The sequence below is a fragment of the Scyliorhinus torazame genome, chromosome 3, assembly GCF_047496885.1.
Source record: "Scyliorhinus torazame isolate Kashiwa2021f chromosome 3, sScyTor2.1, whole genome shotgun sequence".
NCBI classification, from domain to species: domain Eukaryota; kingdom Metazoa; phylum Chordata; class Chondrichthyes; order Carcharhiniformes; family Scyliorhinidae; genus Scyliorhinus; species Scyliorhinus torazame.
Window position 1 is genome coordinate 323,419,055 of NC_092709.1, and position 17,531 is coordinate 323,436,585.

The window sequence follows — 17,531 nt, forward strand, 5'->3', positions numbered from 1 at the left end:
AGGATTTCCCGACGGCGCTCGCAGCACTAAAGAGCGTCTACGTTCGCCCAGTGAACCAGGTCTACGCACGCTACCAACTCGCAACGAGACGGCAAAGTCCCGGAGAATCGCTAGAGGAGTTCTACGCCGCGCTGCTAATTTTGGGACGGGGCTGCGGCTGCCCGCCGGTAGGGAGCGACGGAACACACGGACATGTTAATTCGCGAAGCATTTGTGGCAGGTATGAACTCTCCCCAAATCCGCCAAAGACTCTTAGAAAAAGAGTCACTAGGACTCTCAGAGGCACGGGCCCTTGCAGCCTCACTAGATGTGGCCTCGCAAAACGCACGCGCCTACGGCCCCGACCGCGCGGCAGCCCCTTGGGCTCCGTGGACCCCCGTCGCGACAAACCCCCTTGCCCCCCTCCCTCACAGGCTTGCGCGGTTAAGACGCCAGACCATCCCGGGGGGGCCCGCTGCTATTTCTGCGGGCAGGCGAAACACCCCCGGCAGCGCTGCCCGGCCCACGCAGCAACTTGCAAGAGCTGCGGGAAAAAGGGCCATTTCGCGGCTGTGTGCCGGTCCCGGGGGGTTGCCGCTGTCCCCGGAGAAGAAAGAGTCCAGCGCATCCCAAACGTTCCCCAAACCCCCCCAGCGCCCCATGTGCGACCCGCGGGCGCCGCCATTTTGTGTCCCGGCCACCACGAGGGGAGGATGGGCGCCGCCATCTTGTGACCCCCCCAGCCATGTGCGATGCATGGGAGCGGCCATTTTGTCCACCCCCGACCACGTGCGATCCGTGGGGGCGGCCATCTTGTCCACCCCCGGCCGCGTGCGATTCATGGATGCCATCATCTTGGATGACAACAAAGGACCCCAGCATCGACGGCTCCACGGGGTCCGAAGAAGACGCTGAGACACCACGACCACATCTGGCCTCGGTGACGCTGGATCAAGCACGGCCCCGGACGCTCCAGACGACGACAACAACGGAGCTGATCAACGGACACGAGACACCTTGCCTGATCGACTCCGGGAGCACCGAAAGCTTCATCCACCCCGACACGGTAAGACGCTGTTTTTTGACCATCCGTCCCAGTACGCAAAAGATTTCCCTAGCTGCAGGATCCCACTCCGTAGAGATCAAAGGGTTCTGCATAGTGACCCTAACGGTGCAAGGAAGGGAGTTTAAAAACTACAGGCTCTACGCCCTTCCCCAACTCTGCGCTCCCACATTACTGGGATTAGATTTCCAGTGCAATCTGCAGAGCCTAACGTTTCAATTCGGCGGCCCAATACCCCCACTCACTATCTGCGGCCTCGCAACCCTCAAAGTTGAACCACCATCCTTGTTTGCAAACCTCACCCCGGATTGCAAACCCGTCGCCACTAGGTGCAGACGGTACAGCGCCCAGGACCGGACATTTATCCAGTCCGAAGTCCAGCGGTTGCTGAAGGAAGGTATAATCCAGGCCAGCAATAGTCCCTGGAGAGCACAGGTGGTAGTAGTAAAGACCGGGGAGAAGCAAAGGATGGTCATAGACTATAGCCAGACCATCAACAGGTACACACAGCTAGATGCGTACCCTCTCCCCCGCATATTCGACATGGTAAATCGGATTGCCCAATATAAGGTCTTCTCCACCGTGGACCTCAAGTCCGCCTATCACCAGCTCCCCATCCGCCCAAGTGACCGCAAGTACACTGCCTTCGAGGCAGATGGGCGACTATACCACTTCCTAAGGGTCCCATTTGGCGTCACAAATGGGGTCTCGGTCTTCCAACGGGAGATGGACCGAATGGTTGATCAACACGGGTTACAGGCCACGTTCCCGTACCTCGACAACGTAACCATCTGCGGCCACGATCAGCAGGACCACGACGCCAAGCTCCAAAAATTCCTCCAGACCGCAAACGCCTTGAACCTCACATACAACGAGGACAAGTGCGTGTTTAGCACAAACCGGTTAGCCATCCTGGGATACGTAGTGCGCAATGGGATAATAGGCCCCGACCCCGAACGCATGCGCCCCCTTATGGAATTTCCCCTTCCCCACTGCTCCAAAGCCCTGAAACGATGCCTGGGGTTTTTTTCATATTACGCCCAGTGGGTCCCCCAGTATGCAGACAAGGCCCGCCCACTAATACAGGCTACTACCTTCCCCCTGTCGACAGAGGCTCGCCAGGCCTTCAGCCGCATCAAAGCGGATATCGCAAAGGCCACGATGCGTGCCATCGACGTGTCCCTCCCCTTCCAGGTTGAGAGCGACGCCTCCGATGTAGCTCTGGCGGCCACCCTTAACCAAGCGGGCAGACCCGTGGCCTTCTTCTCCCGAACCCTCCACGCCTCAGAAATCCGCCACTCTTCAGTGGAAAAGGAAGCCCAAGCTCGTGGAAGCTGTGCGACATTGGAGGCATTACCTGGCCGGCAGGAGATTCACTCTCCTCACTGACCAACGGTCGGTAGCTTTCATGTTCGATAATGCACAGCGGGGCAAAATTAAAAATGACAAGATCTTAAGGTGGAGGATCGAGCTCTCCACCTTCAACTACGAGATCTTGTACCGCCCCGGAAAGCTGAACGAGCCGTCCGATGCCCTATCCCGCGGCACATGTGCCAACGCACAAAAAGACCGTCTCCAAACCCTCCACGAGGACCTCTGCCACCCGGGGGTCACTCGGTTCTACCATTTTATAAAGTCCCGCAACCGCCCCTACTCCGTGGAGGAGGTCCGTACTGTCACCAGGAACTGCCACATCTGCGCTGAGTGCAAACCGCATTTTTTCAGACCAGATAGAGCGCACCTGATCAAGGCTTCCCGCCCCTTTGAACGCCTCAGTCTGGATTTCAAAGGGCCCCTCCCCTCCACCGATCGAAACACATACTTCCTGAACGTGGTGGACGAGTACTCCCATTTCCCTTTCGCCATCCCCTGCCCCGACATGACAGCGGCCACAGTTATTAAAGCCCTTAGCACTATATTCACACTGTTCGGTTGCCCCGCATATATCCATAGCGACAGGGGGTCCTCCTTTATGAGTGACGAGCTGAGCCAGTTCCTGCTCAGCAAGGGCATAGCCTCGAGCAGGACGACCAGCTACAACCCCCGGGGGAACGGGCAAGTAGAAAGGGAGAACGGCACGGTCTGGAAGACCGTCCTACTGGCCCTACGGTCCAGGGATCTCCCTGTTTCACGGTGGCAGGAGGTCCTCCCGGACGCTCTCCACTCCATCCAGTCACTGCTGTGTACCACCACTAACCAAACGCCTCATGAGCGCCTCCTTGTCTTCCCCAGGACGTCCTCCTCCGGAACGTCGCTGCCGACCTGGCTGGCGGCCCCAGGACCCATCCTGCTCCGGAAACATGTGCGGGCGCACAAGTCGGATCCGTTGGTCGAGAGGGTTCATCTCCTTCACGCGAACCCGCAGTACGCCTACGTGGCGTACCCCGACGGCCGACAGGACACGGTCTCCCTGCGAGACCTGGCGCCCGCCGGCAACACGCACACCCCCCCCGACACCGATCACCCCCTCCCTGCCACCGGCGCACCCCGCGACCGCCCCCTTCCCGGGAGGATCGGTCCTCCTCCCATGTCCGACCAGGAGTGAAACAGAAGCAGACACCGAAAAGCTCCCGGAGACGACAACGCGGGAACAAGCACCTGCACCACCACCGGGGCTGAGGCGATCAACAAGGAAGACCAGACGACCCGCTTGACTCGTGGCATCGGTGTAACACAAGAATGTTGTGGACTTTAACGAGAATGTTCTTCTTCCTCTTATGAATATTGTAAATAGTTCACAAACCCTGTACATAGCCCAATGTAGGGCAAAGTGAAGAGCATTGAAAGGACATGCCAAAAATTTTCTCCTCCCAGGACCAGCCTTGTAAACCCCTACCACCATGCGAAGCACCACCCCGCCGGGTTCATTTTTAACAAGGGGTGAATGTGGAAGTATGCATTAGGGGTCATGTGGGACTGTGAAGCCGTGATGCTATTGGCTGACAGATCCCGGGTCCTGGTTGGCTGTTGATCCCTAGCTCCGCCCTGAAGGCGGAGTATAAGAACCTGGGCTTCTCCCCGCAGCTCCAGTCTGTTGCTGAACTGCTGGGAACAAGTCACGCTTAATAAAGCCTCATCGACTTCATCTCTATTCGTCTCTCTCGTAAGTCATTGTGCGCTACAGTGGCGTTGGAAGGGGTTATAGAAATTATATTCATCTCATAGAAACATAGAAAATAGGAGCAGGAGGAGGCCATTCAGCCCATCAAGCCTGCTTCCACCATTCATTGTGATCATGGCTGATCATCCAATTCAGTCACCTGTTCCTGCTATTCCCCTATATCCTTTAGCCCCAAGAGCTATATCTAACTCCTTCTTGAAAACATACAGGGTGGGATTCTCCAGTCTGCCAGCCGCGTTATCCGGCTCGGTGCACCCCCGCCAGCAGCGGGATTATCCATTCCTGCAGCCGGCCAATGGGGTTTCCCATTGTGACCACCCATCACCCAGGGGTGTGAGTGAGCTTCAGGCAACATTTTGGTCTCAACTGCTTTCTGTGGTAGTGAATTCAACAGTCTCACCACTTACTGGGTGATCAGATTTCTCCTCATCTCAATCCTAAGTGGTCTACCCCATATCCTCAGACTGTGACCCCTGGTTCTGGACACACCCACCATCGGGAACATCCTTCCTGTTAGAATTTTATTGGTTTCTATGAGACCGCCCCCCCCCCTCATTCTTTTAAACTCCAGTAAATATAATCCCAACTGAATCAACCTCTCCTCGTACGTTAGTGTCACCATCCCAGCTTGGTAAACCTTCGCTGCATGCTGTCGATTGCAATAACATCATTCCTCAGATAAGGAGACCAAAACTGCACACGATGACACAATCTTATAGCCACAATGCGCCGGAAAAGCAGTTCATCATGGCGCAGCGTGGCTGTTGAAAGCTGGGAAACCCCGCTCCCGGGATCTACCCGTCTTGCAACGCCTCGTGAGATTCAGTGCAATCTCGCGAGACATTGCGAGGGTAATCTTGCCCACAATGGGCGGGATCACCATTTGGCAAATTTGCATATTAGAGCGAGGCAGTAAGCCTCACTCTAATGTGCAGATTCCCGAGGTACCTGAGGCTTTGGGATTCAATCACTTTGCCACACAGCTAAATGCGCTCGCTAGGTGACATTGTTCCCTTTTGGGATGATCGCCCCTAATAATCCAAGTGTGGTCTTACCAAGACCCTGAATAATTGCAGCAAGACATCCCTGCTCCTGTACTCGAATTCTCAAATAAATAAAACCCAGAACATAATTTAACTTTATAGTTTTTACCCGCAACGCTGAGGGCTGCAAGGTGGCACAGTGGTTAGCACAATTGCTTCACAGCTCCAGGGTCCCAGATTCAATTCCTGGCTTGGGTCACTGTCTGTGTGGAGTCTGCACCTTCTCCCTATGTCTGCATGGGTTTCCTCCGGGTACTCCGGTTTCCTCCCATAGCCCATAGATGTGCAGGTCAGGTGGATTGGCCGTGCCAAATTGCCCGTAAACAAAAGATTAGGTGGGGTTACTGGGTTACGGTGAAATGGCGGCAGTGTGGGCTTAGGTAGAGTGCTCTTTCCAAGGGCCGGTGCAGACTCGATGGGCTGAATGGCCTCCTTCTGCACTGTAAATTCTATGAATTCTGTGATTAAAGACTGTGTCCGTGCCACTCATCTGACTTTGTGCTGGGGAACGGGATGTTTACTCTGTGTTTGAGTGGCTTCAAAAGAAGCCATGAAAGCGAAGAAGAAAATGTTTTGTACATTTACTTATTAAAAATAGAGTCTTTGAAGCCTACAATTGTTTATAACAAAGTAAATGGATTTTCTTTTGAGGATGAGGAAAATAGATTTTCTGGTAGGGAAGTATTGTTGCACTTTGATTTGCTTATTCCAGATATGTTGTGCACTCCCTGGGGCATTTTGGCAGTAGCAGAACCCAAAATATCGAAATGTTTTGAAAATAACAGGTTTACTGAAGGAGTTTTCATGTAAGGCATCTTAACAGTTCTCGGATTGCCCTTTATCTGCCCATCAGTAAAGACACTGCTGCTTTCTGTATCTCCCGTGCAATTACATCTCCAGGGAGTATGTCGTGGGGTCAGTACTCTCGTCTTGCAAATGTAATTTCTTTAGCAGTTTGAGATGTTCTTTATAGTCCCTCAAAGCTCTGAAAGTCTTTGCCCACATGTCAGTCCTTTTATAAGAGCAGCAACAGATTTATTACTACTATCAGAGATCAGGCGTAGTCTGCACGGACAGTTGTACGCCAATCTCTGGCCTGCCAGCCTTACTGGTGTTCTGCAACTTTAACTACAAGGCACTTGGATACAGCTCAGCATCATGTTGGTGCAATGAGGGGAAGGAAGACGAGAAAGTTACTGCCCATAGACTCACTGATGAGGAATATGTACGAGCATCAGTCTTTGGAAAGAAGATTGCCTAATAGGATAGACAGAGGGCAGAGTGATGTCAAGGTTTGTTATCATTACATTCAGATGTTAGCAGCGTAATACTAATGGCTTCATATAACTTGAGTAGGCAGCCTGACTTTATGAATGCAGTAATTATAGTGTCACTATCATTGGGAAAAATGGGGTATAGTTGTTTCCCCAAACACAATCCCACCTCTAATCTTTTTATCTTGCATGGGTTAGGCCTCCACGCCACTCAAAAATAAATTAATTAAGTTGCACCTTCAGCTCCAAGTGATCTCTGTGACAAACTAATTCTCGAGACTGATTGACCCAACCTTTAAAGTAATCTTTATTATTGTCACAAGTAGGCTTATATTAACACTGCAATGAAGTTACTGTGAAAATCCCCTAATCCCCACATTCCGGCGCCTGTTCAGCTACACTGAGGGAGAATTCAGAATGTTCAATTCACCTAGCAAGCATGTCTTTCGGGACTTTGTGGGAGGGAACTGGAGTGCCCGGAGGAAACCCACGCAGACACGGGAGAATGTGCAGACTCTTCACAGACAGTGACCTAGCCGGGAATCAAGCCCGGGGCCCTGGCATTGTGAGGGAACAGTGCTAACCACTGTGCTACCGTGCCGACCAGATTAAGGTCCATCATTCCAAACTGTCCAGCAATTTGAGCACAAGTAACAGGTGTCATGACAGTCGAGTACATGCAACCCGTACGAAGATCGAACTAGCGGCCTTGCCGTTATTAACACACCGCAGCAACCACCTGAGCGAACTCGGGTCTGGCGACCTTGTGATGTCTCAGCAACTCAACGGTGTGTTGCCCTTGACAGGGCCATGTTAGCTTAGTTAAAGGAAGAATGGCTATAACTAAAATTTGATTATTTTCCTCCCATCCCTCACCCCCCACACCATCCTAATCCTGAAATTGGGAGCCAGTTTAGATTACGTTACATCCTTGGCACCCGCCTTTTTCCTAATTTGCATGTTCCCTCCCCGCTTGATGTTGAAATCTGGAAGCACAGTTGAGTTCCAACAATTGTGGCACCCAACCCAGTTCGTCATCACCATTATCAAATAGATAACCATCTCTAAAAACTGAAACTGCTGGAAATACTCAGCAGGTCTGGCAGCATCTGCAGGGAGAGGAACTGAGTTAACATTTCAGGTCATGACCTTTCAACAGAACAGGATAAAGTTAAAAACATGAAGGAGAAACATGAACATCAAACCTGATCACCTTTGTCCTTACCTTCTCTATGTTGATTGCAACCTTAACTATGCCTGTATTTTGTTCAACTTCAAGTTCTTCAGCTTCACCGGAATGAGCCCGGTCAGGTGGTAGAAGTTTCAGTAGGGGAGCATTTCGGGGACAGTGACCACAATTCAGTAAGTTTTAAAGTGCTGGTGGACAAGGCTAAGAGTGGTCCTAGGGTGAATGTGCTAAATTGGGGGAAGGCTAATTATAACAATATTAGGCGGGAACTGAAGAATCTAGATTGGGGGCGGATGTTTGAGGGTAAATCAACATCTGACATGTGGGAGGCTTTCAAATGTCAGTTGAAAGGAATTCAGGACCAGCATGTTCCTGTGCGGAAGAAGGATAAAAACGGCAAATTTTGGGAACCTTGGATAACGAGAGACATTGTAGGCCTCGTCAAAAAGAAAAAGGATGCATTTGTCAGGGCTAGTAGGCTGGGAACAGACGAAGCCTGTGTGGCATATAAGGTAAGTAGGAATGAAACTTAAGCAAGGAGTCAGGAGGACTAAAAGGCCTCACGAAAAGTCATTGGCAAATAGGGTTAAGGAAAGTCCCAAGGCTTTTTACACGTACATAAAAAGCAAGAGGGTAGCCAGGGAATGGGTTGGCCCATTGAAGGATAGGCAAGGGAATCTATGTGTGGAGCCAGAGGAAATGGACGAGGTACTAAATGAATACTTTGCATCAGTATTCACCAAAGAAAGGAATTGGTGGATATTGAGTCTGGAGAAGGGTGTGTAGATAGCCTGGGTCACATTGAGATCCAAAAAGACGAGGTGTTGGGTGTCTTGAAAAATATTAAGGTAGATAAGTCCCCAGGGCCTGATGGGATCTACCTCAGAATACTGAAGGAGGCTAGAGAGGAAATTGCTGAGGCCTTAACAGAAATCTTTGGATCCTCACTGTCTTCAGGTGATGTCCCGGAGGACTGGAGAATAGCCAATGTTGTTCCTTTGTTTAAGAAGGGTAGCAAGGATAATCCAGGGAACTACAGGCCGGTGAGCCTTATGCCAATGGTAGGGAAATTACTGGAGAGAATTCTTCGAGACAGGATCTACTCCCATTTGGAAGCAAATGGACTTATTAACGAGAGGCAGCACGGTTTTGTGAAGGGGAGGTCGTGTCTCACCAACTTGATAGAGTTTTTCGAAGAGGTCACAAAGATGATTGATGCAGGTAGGGCAGTGGATGTTGTCTATATGGACTTCAGTAAGGCCTTTGACAAGGTCCCTCATGGCAGACTGGTACAAAAGGTGAAGTCACACAGGATCAGGAGTGATCTAGCAAGATGGATACAGAACTGGCTAGGCCATAGAAGGCAGAGGGTAGCAATGGAAGGGTGCTTTTCTGATTGGAGGGCTGTGACTAGTGGTGTTCTGCAGGGATCAGTGCTGGTATCTTTGCTGTTCATAATATATATAAATGATTTGGAGGAAAATGTAACTGGTCTGATTAGTAAGTTTGCAGATGACTCAAAGGTTGGTGGAATTGTGGATAACAATGAGGACTGCCAGAGGATGCAGAAGGATTTAGATTGTTTGGAGACTTGGGCGGAGAGATGGCAGATGGAAATTAATCCGGACAAATGTGAGGTAATGCATTTTGGAAGGTCTAATGCAGGTAGGGAATATACAGTGAATGGTAGAACCCTCAAGAGTATTGACAGTCAGAGAGATCTAGGTGTACAGGTCCACAGGTCACTGAAAGGGGCAACACAGGTGGAGAAGGTAGTCAAGAATGCATATGGCATGCTTGCCTTCATTGGCCGGGGCATTGAGTATAAGAATTGGCAAGTCATGTTGCAGCTGTATCGAACCTGAGCAAGGCCACACTTGGAGTATAGTGTTCAATTCTGGTCGCCACACTGCCAGAAGGATGTGGATGCTTTAGAGAGGGTGCAGAAGAGATTTACCAGGGTATTGCCTGGTATGGAGGGCATTAGCTATGAGGAGCGGTTGAATAAACTCGGTTTGTTTTCACTTGAACGACGGAGGTTGAGGGGCGACCTGATAGAGGTCTACAAAATTATGAGGGGCATAGACAGATTGGATAGTCAGAGGCTTTTCCCCAGGGTAGAGGGGTCAATTACTCGGGGGCAGAGGCTTAAGGTGAGAGGGGCAAGGTTTAGAGGAGATGTACGAGGCATGTTTTTTACACAGAGGGTAGTGGGTGCCTAGAACTCGCTGCCGGAGGAGGTAGTGGAAGCAGGGACTAAAGTGACATTTTCGGGGCATCTTGACAAATACATGAATAGGATGGGAATAGAGGGATACGGACCCAGGAAGTGTAGAAGATTTTAGTTTAGTCGGGCAGCATGGTCGGCACAGGCTTGGAGGGCCGAAGGGCCTGTTCCTGTGCTGCACTTTTCTTTGTTCTTTGTTCTTTGAGATTGTAGATGGGAATGAAGAGTAAGAATAATTTCTGTGTTACTCAGGTGTTGCATAAGCAGCACAATTGGCCACAAAGTAGTAACTCCTGTCTATAATGTGTTTGGATGCTTATTGAATACAATAAAATGCATTTTTTACATTCTTTGATGGGATGTGGCGACCGCTGGTTAGGCCAGCATTTGTTGCCCATCCTAATTTCCCTTGAGAAGGTGCGAATGAGATGCCTTCGTGAATAGCTGCGTCCAGCATCTGTGGTGGTGTAGTGCAATGGAGTGGCTTGCGATGTTATTTTGGGGAATATTAAGATTAAACCACAGTGCAGGTCAGTCCAGCTAAGGGTGATGGAATTCCTTTCCTGAAGAACATTAGAAAACCAGATGGGGTTTTCCCCAACAATCGTGTGGTGCTCTTTGTGATTCTTTTATCAGGATGGATGTTGTAGTGTTCACAAAGACCACAGAAGCTAAGTTCATTAACAAAGCTAACATTTATTTCCACTACTTATTAAAGCTCGACCACTTACTCCTCGAGTAAACAATGATCTAGTAATCTACAATCTACACTCAACTAACACTTGTCTCTGCACTCTATGTCTAACTGTACTCTGATCTCTCTCACTGCTTCTCTGCTCTCCTCTCCAGCCTTCTCCCAGAAGTCTGTGAGTCAGTGCTTTACATAGTTCTGCATCTAGCTCCATCTAATGGTTAATTATGATATGACATTAACCCTTTATATTCTGAACATTTCCCAAAATGCCACAAATAGTTGATAGGTTCATGGCACCGCTACTGAGGCTAGTTTTCAATTCTAGAATTATTCATTTGCAAGTTTAAATTCCACACAGCTGTTGTGTGGGATTTGATCCTATTCCGCAGAGCATTAGTCTAGGCCTCAGGGATTATTAATCCAGTGACATTACCACCACACCACCTTCTCCACAACCAACATCAATTACATGTAATCTAAAGTCTGTTCTTTGTTCTGGCACTTATGTCTTGTGTTCTGCAATTAAAGGCAGTGACTTTTAAGCAATCTGACTGGGCATTCAATCATCCTCCAGCACGTGTCACACCATTTGGTTGTGGAATGAGAGCACCAATGCTGAACCTGCAGTGTGACATAAAACCTGTGCCCTTATACATGCCATGCAATGGTTAGCTTGGCCAATTGAGCCCAATATTCACCACGAGGCGGGATGCCCACCACATTCATCTTTGTCCTTTTCAAAGCAGACAGTACATGTTGTCTCACCAATCTGTGGAGGCTAAAACTACTTGGTTAGATTTATTGCAGATGAATTCATATGAAGATATCAAATTGTGCGGCAGAAAACAGTCCAAAATTAAAAATATTTAGGGCTAGATTTGGTGCAGTCAGGCTTACTGTGCCTGATCAGGGAGTGGCCACTAGAAAGTTACCCCTGCCACCGATCTTACTTGCCCCATTTCCTGTGATGCCCCCTCCAGCGATGCTATCCTGCCTTCACTCATCTTTGGTCTGTGGGATGCAGGATGAGCCAGGAGCTCTGGTGGGTGCATCACCACAAGGTCCCATTGTTCTAGGTGGCGCTGGTGGCATGAAGTATTGTCAATCTCTGATTGAACAACTTGAATCGTGGGGAAGGCTTGCCAGTGGCCACTCAGGCACTTTATTCTGTCAGGCCTCCTTCTGGAACTGATGGGGTTCCCTGCTGGCTCTCCGACAGGTGGTCAAGACTTCCTGGTGGCCCAACAAAACCTAGGCTATGGAATCACACCACAAGGTTTTAAAATGACCTAGTGGGAACATATTACTTATTGAATTTGCTAAGTGGGAATGAATCCCTGTCTGTTGCTTAACAATCACAATTGCTTTTGCAAAGGCAATGCTGTACATAAATGTCATGTTCCCTTCCCATTAACGGAGTTGGAGGGGGCTTGGTCGCAATTAAAGGGGCATGCCCTCACCTCCCGAGAGCTGTAGTTTTGTTAAAAGCTGTACAAAATTTAGCTGAACTAATGTCTCCAAATGCCTTTTCTTTCAGGTAATTAATGCAGCTCTGACCCTGGCTGCTAGGCCACAGAGCAAAGTTGCCCAAGACAACATGGATGTCTTCAAAGACCAATGGGAGAAGCAAGTACGAGTTCTGACCGAGGCTGTCGATGACATCACTTCTGTTGATGATTTCTTAGCTGTCTCAGGTACAGAGAAATGCAATCGAGCCAAAGAATTTAGACCACCCATTTCGACAATTTAGCTTTATCCTCTGACGTTTAAACCCCGCTATCTTGAAATTGAGTCTCAACAACAGCAACTTGCATTTATAATTGCAGGTTTTCCTCTAACTTACACACCATCTTGACTCGGCATTGTATCATAATTCCTTTACTGTCACAATTACACACGGACATACAAATTAGGAGCAGGAGTAACCATTCGGCCCCTCGAGCCTAATCTGCTATTCAATTAGATCGTGCTTCATCTGACCGTGGCCTCAACTCCACTTGATTGCCGACAGCCGTTGACTGCCCTGCCAATCCAGAATCTATCTAACTCGGTCCTAAAAAATATTCAATGACCCTGCCTTCATCAATCTCTGGGAAGGAGAGTCCCACAGTCTCACAAACGTCTGATGATGCACTATCAATTACTACAAGACGAGAGTCGAGAATAATCAAGGCTTTATTAAGCAGAGATGTGTGGCCTCCTGCAGCTGCTACCAGAATGGGAGCAGCTCCGGTGTGCACACACATTTATAAACTGTCTACTGGGCGAAGCCAGCAGGCAGGGATTTACCCCCTTACCTCTAGTACAGGAGCCTCACCGTACTACATCTAATATACAGTTACTACATCTAATATACAGTTAGTGGTGACTACCACATTCACCCCCTGTTAAAAATTGAGTCCAGCGGGGGTGGTGGAAAAAGTTCAGGCAAAATTTCGAAGTTCAGGCAAAATTTACAAGTTCAGTCGGTCGGGTGCCTTGATCCTCCGCTGTGATCGCCTCGGTCCCGGTGGTGATGCGGGCGCCGACTTGGTCACCTGTGACTTCGGGAGCGTGTTGTCCTCGTCTTCATCGCCCCCGAGTGGAACCAGTGGGAGGATGGATCGTCCTGGGGCGGGGGCCGTGGTGAGGTGCGCTGGGGGGAGGGTGAGTGGCGCTGGGGCAATTGGAGGGGGGGTGTCGGGTGGTGGGCCGTGGGTGGGGATACAGCTGGTGCCAGGTCCCGGAGGGAGACTGTGTACTGGCGCCCATCGGAGTGTGCCATGTAGGCGTCCTGCGGGTTCGCGTGCAGTAGTTGTACTCTTTCGACCAATGGGTCTGCCTTGTGTTTGCGGAGCAGGACAGATCCAGGAGCTGCCAGCCATGTTGGGAGCGAAACCCCGGAGGTGGACTTCCTGGGGAAGGCAAGGAGACGTTCATGGGGGATTTCGTTAGTTAAGGTGCAGAGGAGTGATCAGATGGAGAGAAGCACGTCGGGGAGGACATCCTGCCAGCGGGTGACCGGGAGACTTTTAGACCATAGGGCCAACAGTATGGCCTTCCAGACCGTCTCATTCTCCCTCTCCACCTGCCCGTTTCCCCGGGGATTGTAGCTGGCCATCCTGCTCGAGGCAATGCCCTTGCTGAGCAGGTACTGACGCAGCTCATCGCTCATAAAGGAGGATCCCTGGTCACTGTGGATGTAGGTGGGGAAACCGAACAGGGCGAAGATGCTTTTGAGTGCTTTAATGACCGTGGCAGAAGTTATATCAGGCCATGGGATGGCGAAGTGAAATCGGGAGTGCTCATCGACCACGTTCAGGAAGTACGTGTTTCGGTCGGTGGAGGGGAGGGGCCCTTTGAAGTCCATGCTGAGGCATTCATAGGGGCGGGAGGCCTTCACCAGGTGCGCTCGGTCTGGCAGGTAGAAGTGCGGATTGCACTCCGCGCAGACCTGGCAGCCTCTGGTGACAGCCCTGACCTCCGCAATGGAGTAGGGCAGGTTGTGGGCCTTTATGAAATGGAAGAACCGGGTGACCCCCGGGTGACAGAGACTATCGTGTAGGGCCCGGAGTTGGTCCATGTGTGCGCTGGCACATGTACCTCGGGATAGGGCATCGGGGGCTCATTGAGCTTCCCGGGGCGATACAAATTCTCGTAATTATAGGTGGAGAGATCGATTCTCCCGCCTTAAGTTTTTATCATTTTTGATCTTGCCCCGCTGTGTATTATTGAACATGAAGGCACCCGACCATTGGTCAGTGAGGAGAGTGAATCTCCTGCCGGCCAGGTAATGCCTCCAGTGCCGCACAGCTTCCATGATGGCTTGGGCCTCCTTTTTGATAGAGGAGTGCCGAATTTCAGAGGCATGTAGGGTACGGGAAAAGAATGCCAGGGGCCTGCCTGCCTGGTTGAGGGTGGCGGCCAGAGCGACGTCCGATGCATCGCTCTCGACCTGAAAATGGAGGGACTCGTCGACCGCGTGCATTGTGGCCTTGGCGATGTCTGCCTTGATGCGGTTGAAGGCCTGGCGGGCCTCAGCCGTCAGGGGGAAAGCTGTGGAGTGAGTAAGTGGGCGGGCCTTGTCCGCATAGTTAGGGACCCACTGGGCATAACAGGAGAAAAAACCCAGGCATCGTTTCAGGGCCTTGGGGCAGTGGGGGAGGGGGAGTTCCATGAGGCAGCGAATGCGGTCAGGGTCGGGCCTTTTCCACAACATAGCCAAGGATGGCTACACGGTTGGTACGGATCACGCACTTCCCCTTATTGTATGTGAGATTAAGGAGTTTGGCGGTGTGGAGAAATTTGAGAAGGTTAGCGTCGTGGTCCTGTTGATCATGGCCACAGGTGGTGACGTTATCCAGGTACAGAAAGGTGGCCCGCAGTCCGTACCGGTCAACCATTCGGTCTATCTCACGTTGGAAGACCGAGACCCCGTTAGTGACGCCGAAGGGAACCCTAAGGAAATGATAGAGGCGGCCATCTGCTTTGAACGCAGTGTATTGGTGGTCTGCCTTGCGGATGGGGAGCTGGTGGCAGGCAGATTTCAGGTCCACTGCAGAAAAGACCCTGTACTGTGCAGTCTGATTGACCATATCAGATATGCGTGGGAGGGGGTACGCGTCGAGCTGCGATGGTCTGACTGTAGTCAATGACCATCCTGTGTTCCTCCCCAGTCTTTACCACTACCACTTGGGCTCTCCAGGGGCTGTTGCTGGCCTCAATGATGCCTTCCCACAGTAGCCGCTGGACCTCCGACCTGATGAAGGTCCTGTCCTGGGCACTGTACCGTCTGCTCCTGGTGGCGACGGGTTTGTAATCCGGGGTGAGGTTTGCAAACAAAGAAGGTGGATCGACCTTAAGGGTCGTGAGGCTGAATACGGTGAGGGGGGGTAGGGGTCCGCCGAATTTTAAAGTTAAGCTTTGTAGGTTGCATTGCAAATCCAGGCCGAGTAACAGGGCAGTGCAGAGGTGGGGGAGGACGTCGAGCCGGAAGTTGCTAAACTCTACGCCCTGGACGGTGAGGGTCGGGATGCAGTACCCCCGGATTTCCACGGAATGGGATCCGGAGGCCAGGGAGATTCTGTGGGTAACGGGGTGTACCGCGCGGGAGCAGCGCCTTCCCGTAGTGGGGTGGATGAAGCTTTCCGTGCTCCCGGAGTCAAGAAGGCAGGAAGTCTTGTGCCCATCGATTTTCACCGTAGTCGTCGCGGTTGCGAGGTTGTGAGGCCGGGACTGGTCGAGGGTGATCGAGGCGAGCTGCGGCTGGTGCTGGTAGGCCCTGGGCTGGTCGGCAGTGGTGGCAGGCGATGAACGGCCAGACGAAGTTCCCGACGAGCAGGGATCCTGAGGCGCCGTCTAAAATGGCACCGAAGATCGCGGGGTACACGTGGTCTGCAGGGATGAAGATGGCGGTGCACACGGGTTGCACATGGGGGGTGTGGGTATGCTGGGCCTAAAAACAGCAGCGATCGACCGGGCCTGGCACACAGCAGCAAAATGTCCCTTCTTTCCGCAGGTCTTGCAGGTTGCGCTCCACGCGGGGCAGCACTGCTGGGGGTGTTTGGTCTGCCCGCAGAAGTAGTATTTGGGCCCCCCGGGGTTGGCTAGCTGCCGCTCGGTGCAGGCTTCGGGTGGGCTGGGGGCGGTAGCTGGTGGGGCCCACAATGTCCATGAGGGTGCCGTACGGTCGGGGGCGAATGATTGTACATTACGGGAGGCTACTGTTAGCGAATTTGCGAGCTGCCTGGTTGCCGCAAGGTCAAGGGTACCCCTTTCCAATAGGCGCTGGCGGATGTACGCCAACCCCATGTCCGTAATAAAAGTGTCTCTGATTAAAATTTCTGTATGCTCGACTGCCGAAACTGCCTGGCAGTCACAGTTCCTCGCCAGGATGTGCAGGGCACACCAGAAATCGGGGACTCACCGGGTTGCTGTCTCATGGACAGGAGGTGCCTGGTATAGAGTTTGTTAATCGGCCGAACGTAATGTCCTTTCAGGAGCTCCATTGCTTCAGTATAAGTGGGCGCATCCCGGATAAGGGGAAAAATATCAGAGCTCACCCGTGAATAAAGGACCTGGAGCTTATGTGCTGTCCGAGGGTTGTTCAGCCGATGATCGGAGGTAGCTTTCGAAGCAGGCTAGCCAGTGGTCGAAGGCTGACGTGGCATTGGCTGCTTGAGGGTGCAGCTGTAGGCGATCAGGCTTGATACGAAGTTCCATCGCTGTAAAATCTCTGCTTAATAAATTGATGCACTATCAATTAGTACAAGACGAGAGTCGATAATAATCGAGGCTTTATTAAGCAGAGATGTTTGGCCTCCTGCAGCTGCTGCCAGAATGGGAGCAGCTCCGGTGTGTGCACACATTTATACACCGCCTACTGGGCGAAGCCAGCAGGCAGGGATTTACACCCGTACCTCTAGTACAGGAGCCTTACCATACGACATCTACTATACAGTTACTACATCTAATATGCAGTTAGTGATGACTACCACACCTGAGAAAACATTTGTCTTAAAACTTTGTCTTAAATGTGCGATCCCTCACTTTTAAACTGCATCCCATGGTGCTAGTCAGGGGCTGGTTTAGCACAGTGGGCTAAACAGCTGGCTTGTAATGCTGAACAAGGCAGCAGCGCGGGTTCAATTCCTGTACCGGCCTCCCCGAACAGGCGCCGGAATGTGGCGACTGGGGGCTTTTCACAGTAACTTCATTGAAGCCTACTTGTGACAATAAGCGATTATTATTATTATAGAACTTGGGTGTTGCTGAAAAAATGAGGCATGCTGTCAAAGCTTTTAATCGAGCCCATCGAGTCTATGATGACCCTCAAAATGCACCCTACCTAGGCCCACTGCCCTGCCCTATCCCCGTAACCCCACCTAACCTGCACATCGTTTTGGACACAAAGGGGCAAAGTGGCATGGCCAATCCATCTGACCAGCTCAACTTTGGACTGT

At 51.2% G+C, this 17,531-nt stretch overlaps 1 protein-coding gene across 3 annotated transcripts in view; it reads left to right on the plus strand.

The window, feature by feature from the left end:
- Positions 1–17,531, plus strand: part of ctnna2 (catenin (cadherin-associated protein), alpha 2) — a 1,959,617-nt gene that overhangs the window by 1,483,578 nt on the left and 458,508 nt on the right. For all 3 annotated transcript variants that reach the window (XM_072497636.1, XM_072497638.1, XM_072497639.1), the window contains one exon: positions 12,128–12,284. In XM_072497636.1, the coding sequence (XP_072353737.1) occupies positions 12,128–12,284 (157 nt within the window). The remainder of the gene's footprint in view (positions 1–12,127; positions 12,285–17,531) is intronic.